The 8221-nt window shown below is 32.1% G+C and overlaps 1 protein-coding gene across 1 annotated transcript in view; it reads left to right on the top strand.

Annotated features, from left to right (window-relative positions):
* The window catches only part of LOC148275242 (calcium/calmodulin-dependent protein kinase kinase 1), a 114535-nt gene extending 108427 nt beyond the window's left edge, over positions 1-6108 (top strand). Inside the window, exons 7-9 of the mRNA XM_088235964.1 lie at positions 3272-3439; positions 4846-4928; positions 5409-6108. Of these exons, the coding sequence (XP_088092090.1) occupies positions 3272-3439; positions 4846-4928; positions 5409-5733 (576 nt within the window). The 3' untranslated portion in view covers positions 5734-6108. The remainder of the gene's footprint in view (positions 1-3271; positions 3440-4845; positions 4929-5408) is intronic.
* Positions 6109-8221: the final 2113 nt, after the last annotated feature.

The raw sequence follows: 8221 nt of genomic DNA on the forward strand, positions 1-8221 counted from the left end.
TTAAAAAAAAATGTATTTTCTCATGTTTAACTCAATTTTATTTCTTTAACTCAATCTTTATTCTTATCTTTCACTAAACTTAATCTTTATATTACTTAAATTGATTTTACACACTTATTTTATATAATTTATGAAATATGGTGGAGTTCTATAATTGAGAATATATATAAAGAACGTTAGTAATGCTTACTTAAAAAATGTATGTATTCTTGTTGAACTTCCAAATAAATAAAAAATAAAATAAAATATAATAAAATCTACTGCTTTGGTGGGGTGACCATCTCAAGACAGTTCTCAGGACCTAAATCAATTATTAATTAATCAATTAATCAATCAATATTAAATAATATACATTGAGAACCAATTTTTCTTTCGAATATTTATTTTGTTGATATCAAATTCTATTCTCGAAGTTTTTCTTTAATAATTAAAAAGAAAAAATATTCTACAGCAAAGTATTATTTTTGTCGGTTATGGCGTTTTGGCGATCATGGATTGACATCATACTGACTGCGAAGGCAAATTATACAGCGATTTCTGCAATCACGCGGAAAAGCTTGTGCATATTCTATTTACATTTCTGCCGTGTAAAATGTAAATTCAGTTAATTTAGTGTTTACCCGACTATTTGCATAAAACAGTGTAAGACTCGTGGGACTCAATCAATAAGAGAATGTACTCGTTCCTACAAATAAACATAGTACATATAAGTCAAAGGGTTGGCAGATGTGTGTTACGTGGGAAGTTCTCGCGTTAAGCTAGGGTTTCCTAGGAGAGCGGCGCCCGTATCTTAACGGCCGTAGTGAAAGAAGATGAGGTGGACAGCCGTCGTAACGGTGACTAGAGAGTGGTTTCCTAGGAAAACGATGTTGATAACACCGTTAAAAAATAAAACCACTCTCTAGTCACCACTACGACGGCTGTCCACCGCATCACCGTTCACTACGGCCGTTAAGATACGGGCACCGCTGTCCTAGGAAACCCTAGCTTTAGAGAACATTTGAGTTGGCGCTTTATGTTAAATGAGATAAGCTCCGTGCCATCTGAAGAACTCCATTCTCCATTTCATCATACTCCAGCATTAAAATACATCAACATATTATTATTTTCTTCATCTTACTAACCTCAATCTTTACAGCGATCCCCAAACTGCGGCATACTCGTTCAGTTTGTCCATAAAATTATCCACGCAGATATAAGTATCGAAGTAAGTTTCGAAGACTTTAAATATGAGACAACGGGGAGATAGCAATTTTTATTCATAGATTTTATGAGCAGCCGAATCCTTTACAAAAATCTTGTTGGGGATTATCGAATATCCGATTTTTACAAAATGCTATTCACCGGTTTAATTATTTAGTTAAAACCGTGAGCACTCAGAAAGCGTATGTTTAAGAAGTTTCATTTTCGTAAACCTTTTATAAACTTTGCTTGGCCAGAAAAATGATCTAAGATTGATGTGAATTTTAGGGTTTGCTGCGTTATCCTAAAATCATAAAGTATTTTTTTCTAAGGCTCTTATTAAAATTATCTACAATTTTGTCATTGGTTTTTTTAAAATCAGAAATGATTTTTCAACTATCAATAACACCCGCGTGATTATAGAGCCTTTTAAAATAGTACAAATATGTATGTCCTATTTGCAAACCAAATTATCAGTAAAAAACGTGTTCTTAAGTTTTTAATTGTAATTTTTGTTTTATTATAAATTATGAGTACTAGGCAAAAAAATTGATCATTCAAACTACGTAAAATTTCTGAATAAAACAAAAACCGTAAAGATACAGCCTTGTTTTTATTTTCTTCTATAAATGTACATTTCAATTTTCTGCATCCATTTCGTGTGTTTTTATTTTCGCGGTCTAAAGCAGATTTAATCGCGCGAGATTTATGTATATTCCCCAAACAAGTTAAATTGATCGTAAATATAAACAAAATGAAATGACTAGGCGTGGAGCTTACTGATGAAATAGCCAAAACTATAAATAATAAATGTTTGGATCTCTTCCCTTTGTGCGGGTAATCTCAACTTGTTTAATATGCACTTAGTTTGAGCAACTTTGCTATCAAGATGTGCTAGGGGGATTCTTCGCGAAATTTTATTACTTTAATTCAAGCTTCGGGCGTTTTTATAGTCGCGGCTTTCTTTGGAGATGCTAATCAAAGTACCACAACATTAATTTTTGTAACTAGAGTTTTGTTTAGACGCGGGTAATAACTAACAAACCATTACAACAATCTTCAATCTGACGCGATGGGTGCGCGTGCGGGCAGGTGGAACAGATAATTAATTATCTGAGAGCTAATAAAAAAAATTAAGAGTCAGATATTAGAAACATCACTTTGCATCATCCAACAGAAGCAATATTACTAATGATTGAACCGCTAATTCCACACGGATAGTTAAGTAAATATCTATGGTACACACGGCGATTAAAATCTGAAATTGAAGTTTTAAAAATCCTATGAGAAATAAATGCAGGAACTACGTAAAAACACCCAAAAATGCGTTTCTTGTCATGCTCCGTGCGTCGGTTACACACGTTTTACTAAAAACCTTTCATAATCCCAGATAAAATAAGTTTTAAAATGTTCTAAACGCATAAAACCACATCAAAGTAATTAAATTTTCACTGTAATTCAGGCAAACTTTGGGAATATTTTGTAACGCTAGAGCCGCCTGCTTCCATACAAATTTGTATTGGAGTTTCGACACACGTGGCGTCCTGAAATAATTCTATCAATTTTTTAAATTTATAATTTATTTATCAGTTCGGAGAAATACTTCGAGCTGGATGCACGTAGGTTCGAGTTATATCCATGAAGATAAAGTGACGTCCGTAAATCCATAACGTTTTTTTTTCATTTTTTTCTTTATATATATTATTTTAGTTATTACTACAATTGGGTTATTTTTAGAATACCTACTTTACTTGTTAACTGTATTATTGTTACCTTTGTTATTTTTAATAATTGGAAATTTAATTTCAAACCTAAGTTCTTTTTCATAATAGATATTTTGTAGTAAAACTTAACTTTTAAACTTTCTTTTTGCACCTAAGTTTTTGTTTTTTCACTGTGTTATTTTCTGTTATTTAATTTAATTTACCTTTTAATTATATAAGTAGACATTTTTGTTTATTACAGATGTTATAATATATATTTTTTATTGATACTTTCTAAAGCTTTTTTGGTCGCAATTTGTTCACTGCTGCTATTATAATTTTATAAAAGGTTAATTGGATCATAAATAAATACCTACATCCTGCAGGTCCACCCCTGGGTGACTATGGACGGTCGCTGGCTGCTACCATCAGAAGAAGAGAACTGCCAACTGGTGGAGGTAACGGAGGAAGACGTAGCCCGAGTCGTCACAAGTATCCCCAAAGTCTCTACACTCATCCTCATCAAAACTATGCTCAAGAAACACAGCTTTCAGGTGAAGTATATATGTATATGTTCTTGTCAGAAAAACTACAGAACTTGAAAATATATTTTTATTTTTTGTATACTATTAAACAACAATAATAGCAGGCTCTCACATAGGCATAAAAAGATACCCGTTCTAGAAAGCCTACTTTACAATTACCTATATAGAACACGAAAAATTATTCTTAAACATTCAGAGAAGCAGGTAAGATGTACAGTGTATCATAAGCATAGACTACCTACTCTAAGTAGATTCTTATTCTTATTCTGAAAAATGGGGGTCAGTGCTACGTAAGCTCCTGACATTACTGCGACCTTTATATATCACTGTGAGGGCTCTAGTGAAAACCCTCACTTGGTTTCAGCTAAGTTTCATTAGGTCGAAAGCAAACCATTGCATTGGCAGTGCGTTATGCTCTATTTCCGGGCCCATGACCTAAGTTTATTACGAGGAGCACACTCGTACATCTGAGGCTCCCCCTTCCCACATCCAGAGAGTGTTAACAAACCACAAACCCAATCTGTAACAAATACTTTAAAAATAATGTTTCTTCATTACTACTCGTAACTTCAACGGGCAATATATTGAACGTTTTTGGTTCAATATTGAAAAAAATTTAGACAGACAATTCTTGACTCATTAATATAGTATTCTTAAGAATAGGGATGTCCAAACCTTTTGAACAAGCGGTGATTTTATACTCAGGGATATTATCAAGGTTGAAAATATTTAACAGAGATGGAGAAATTATTTGATAAATTAATATGAAACGTGAGTATGTAAGTACCTAATATTTATTTTATCACATGTTTGGTGCTACAAACTAGTGTTTACTGATAACAAGTGAGTAGGGGCTAGTTGGACGACATAAAGTTAGGTTTAAAAGTGTTTAAAGTTAAATAATACTTAATTGTTTATTTTTGTTAAAATATGCTGTTTTATCTTACTTTTTTCATTCATGATTAAAGCGAAAGAATAATTTACTTTAGACATACATATATCATATTTGAACAAACTTTTTTTGTGCAGCTGGCCCTTAGAAAGGCCACCGTCTTTTGATATGTTTATGAAGTTGACCCCTTTTAGTCAGAAAGTTATTAATCCAAATTATGTCTCATCATATTATTTATGAACATAAGATAAAGATACATAAATAATCTACTAAAAATATTATTGAAGAGTAATCGGTCTTAAGTAATTGAAATAAATTTAAAAAGTATTTTAAAGCTAACTTTGACACGAATTAAACAATACAGATTAATAATTTACTGCTTGCAAAAGGGTGCTGCTAACTATACAAAAATATAAACAGGTGGCATCTCTAACTCACTTGTGGAGCGAAGAGAAAATGTACAAATAATAATATTACTTCTAAAACATTATAATAAAAATTACATAATTGTATTAATTTCCAGAACCCATTCCTCCGACCAGGGAAACTATCCCGTGGCGCAAGATCTGCCTCTGCTCCAGGAGCATACCTGGGTTTTCCAGAACGGTAAATATTCTAATAAAACTACTTTATTAGGATGGTTAATGTGAATAAATTTAAAAAATACTAAGGGAATGAAGACAGTTTAAAATTCAGCATGTTTATTATTCTTACACAATTCTTAAGCAAAATAAGATTTGTTCATGCATCAAATGAGACACTTACTCACTGGACCTAATTGTTATCATAATTTTTCACCGTTGAGACGTGGCTTGATCAGTATCATCCTTACTTCATAATAAATTATCAGGATAAGCTGCAATTGCTGTACAAATGCATTGCCCTAAGTATTAGGTGAAGATAAGGGAATTACATAATAATTTGTATTGGCTGTAAAGGAATCTGTTCAAACTTTAACCAACATCAGCATTCACCAGTCTCCTTTTAGTTAGTCGGAAGTTATTGCTTATGACAGCAAGCCCGCCAATGTATGTATAAAAGTTTAAAATATGTATATACATACTAAATTATTTGTATTTTTTCCAGACAAGGTTCGTTTGACAACTTCCTTCCAGCATTGATAGAGAGTGGGTCACAAGGTTCAAGGAAAAAAAAATTACACACAAATTACAAAGGCTTTATGAACACATCTGTTGCTGAAGAAACTGCCGACAGGGAATCTCACGACCCTGAGCTGGTCGAATATGAAGAAAATACTATGATCGGAGAACAAGAGTCGGGACTTCTAATAGACAATTCTAAAAGTGTTGACTTTGATTTGGGTAAGGTTGGATTTAAATATGGCGGTGTGTTGAGTGATGTCGCCAGATCTCAAGATGGCGGCGGTATCCAGGATAGAGAAGCAAGGTGATGCATCGAATTTTGCAAATATCATCATTTAACTTGGCGATATTTCAAACACTTAATTTAATTATCAATTGATGTGTAAAAATGCCCTCTAATGTATAGAAAAGCAATATACATTTAATCTTTTTTAAGCAAAAGAAAGCCATCAAATTTAATAAACTTTATAGCAAAAGGAATATTATTATCAAAGGGTTATTTTATATTACTCTAAACATTGCAGTCGCCAGTCATGATTTTTTTTTCAATTATTACATTGAAATAATATATGGTAATTCCTGCCTTTCTAATTTCATAGTAAGAAGAGGTTTTTCAATGAGGAAGTTCAGTGGTTTTGAAAAAAATACATTGTTAATTGACCATTAAACCAAGCAAAAAAAAACATTTTATATTTTTATAAGTCGTATTATCAGTGCTATTATTTTTAAAATTTTCATATTTCTGAAATAACTCCGCGTGACGTCAGAGGTTCTCTTCCGTTAATTCTCGATCAGTTCTGCCCATTGGTCCGGTCCATTGATGGCAAGCAAACCGGAAATCTTCCGTAACTCTCTTATCATTAGTTTATTCATATGAACTAGTGATGTCGTTGAAAGTAGTTTGTTTTTATTTATTTTTTTAAATGTACATTTTCCGGAAACTTTTCTGTACAATTTAATGCTCCAATTTTTACCGCGCGCAAGAAAACATTTATTGTATCCAATTTCCCGTGGGGCTGAAGTTCCTCGTTGAAATAATTGAATAACTTATAAACCTTCTACAATAATTCAAGAATAACTGAGTGATTTTGCAGAATCAATATATTGCTTCTCATAGAAAACTGAACTGGTATTTCGTAACAGATTATTGTGAATATCTTTCATTGACAATTTCATTAGTGCACAAGTTTGGTTGTAATTTTATAATTTTTTTGACTTTTTTTTTATTTACTTTAAATATTTTGACGGTTGTGAACTTATCAAGTAAACAGTTTTTGTCAAAGGTTTCATTATCAGCTCTTTCATTGTTTCTCCAGACAGAGAAAAATAAGAAATTGCTGGTTATTCAACATGTCCAGAGGGTTTGTAAAATATCGTCATAGGTATGTTAAAGTTTTTCATTCATGATACCTTTCTTATAGCTCAAACCTCTTTATATGCTTTATTTATGATAAAGACGGCATTTTATAATGAAAGTTCACACTTAATTTTATATTGTATAGTAAATAAGATGTTTCAAATCTATGGACCAAGTGAGTGCACAGAAAATATTTATTTTATGTGCAATATCATTGAAAAGGAAACATGTTAGAGATAAAGTATCGAGTTTTTCAAGCTCATAAGTATGATTATTTTTACAGTCGGGACCACGTTGATGTGATTTGGCTTAAATTTTTAGCTGAATTGTTGGTTTTCGCCGAGTCCCTTAGATGTAAAATATTTTTTGAAATTCCTAGTGGTTTAAAAATATGTATATTGATATAATGCTGATTCCTTTTCTCATTTGTCAAATTAGTGTCAATGTTCATGAAAAGTTGTGCCTTTTTGCTTTACCATTTTAATTACCCGAATGCATGTTGTTTATCTGCCCAAATGTCTTAGTTGTGTACACAATTGATTCAATATAATATTTATGAAGACCATAAGTGCCATTTTTGGCCATATGAGCTTAAATTTACTTTTTGATTATTAGTCTTAACCGTGTAAATAATTGAAAATGTACCTTGGTATTGACTTAATTTTTTTTGCATATCCCCTTTCTAATATGAATGTCCGTAGATATGAATGAAAAATTGAATATTAGGATTTTTAAATACATGTGTAACATGGCTAATGTGATTTGGGATATTATTAAATTATCAGAATTTGTAAATGTGGGTGCCTTGTACAAAAATGAACGATTGGGAGTGAAAATGAATTGAATTGAAATAAGAAACACAAAAGAGTCTCGCCTTCAATTATTATGGAATATCTAAGATTATTCAATCATATTTACTTAAATACTTCATTTAATGTGAAACCAAAACTACGCAGCTATTTGATATTTATATTTGGACCCACAAAAGTATCTATTCAAAGCAGCATTGCCAACTCTACCGAATTTTCGGTAGATCTACCGATTTTGGGAGCAATCTACCAAATTCGATGGTAATTCTGCCGATTTTTGAAAATCTTGAACAATAGGCTATTTTTATGACATAACAGTAGTCCCCCCGAGGAGAGCCTCGCCACTCACCGTGATTTTTAACTGGTCGTGATATGCGAAGCTGTTTTGTAAAAAAACAGTTTTTAGAGTAGTGTGGCAAAACTGTTATATGATACTGTTTAAGAAACAGTATAGGAACAGAAAATTGAAGAATAACAGTTTTTGGCGGCGTGGCTCGTCACAAGTAACAGTACGAAGCTACCGATTGCTGTTTCAAAGTCACATTACTCATAAATGTCACCCACCACTTTTTGTGTTCCTAACAGTGCCATTAATGTATGATTTAAATTTCAACGTGAGAATATCTGCAT

Source organism: Micrasema longulum, unplaced genomic scaffold (assembly GCF_059751315.1).
Source record: "Micrasema longulum isolate JH-2025_06_02 unplaced genomic scaffold, ASM5975131v1 h1tg001481l, whole genome shotgun sequence".
NCBI classification, from domain to species: domain Eukaryota; kingdom Metazoa; phylum Arthropoda; class Insecta; order Trichoptera; family Brachycentridae; genus Micrasema; species Micrasema longulum.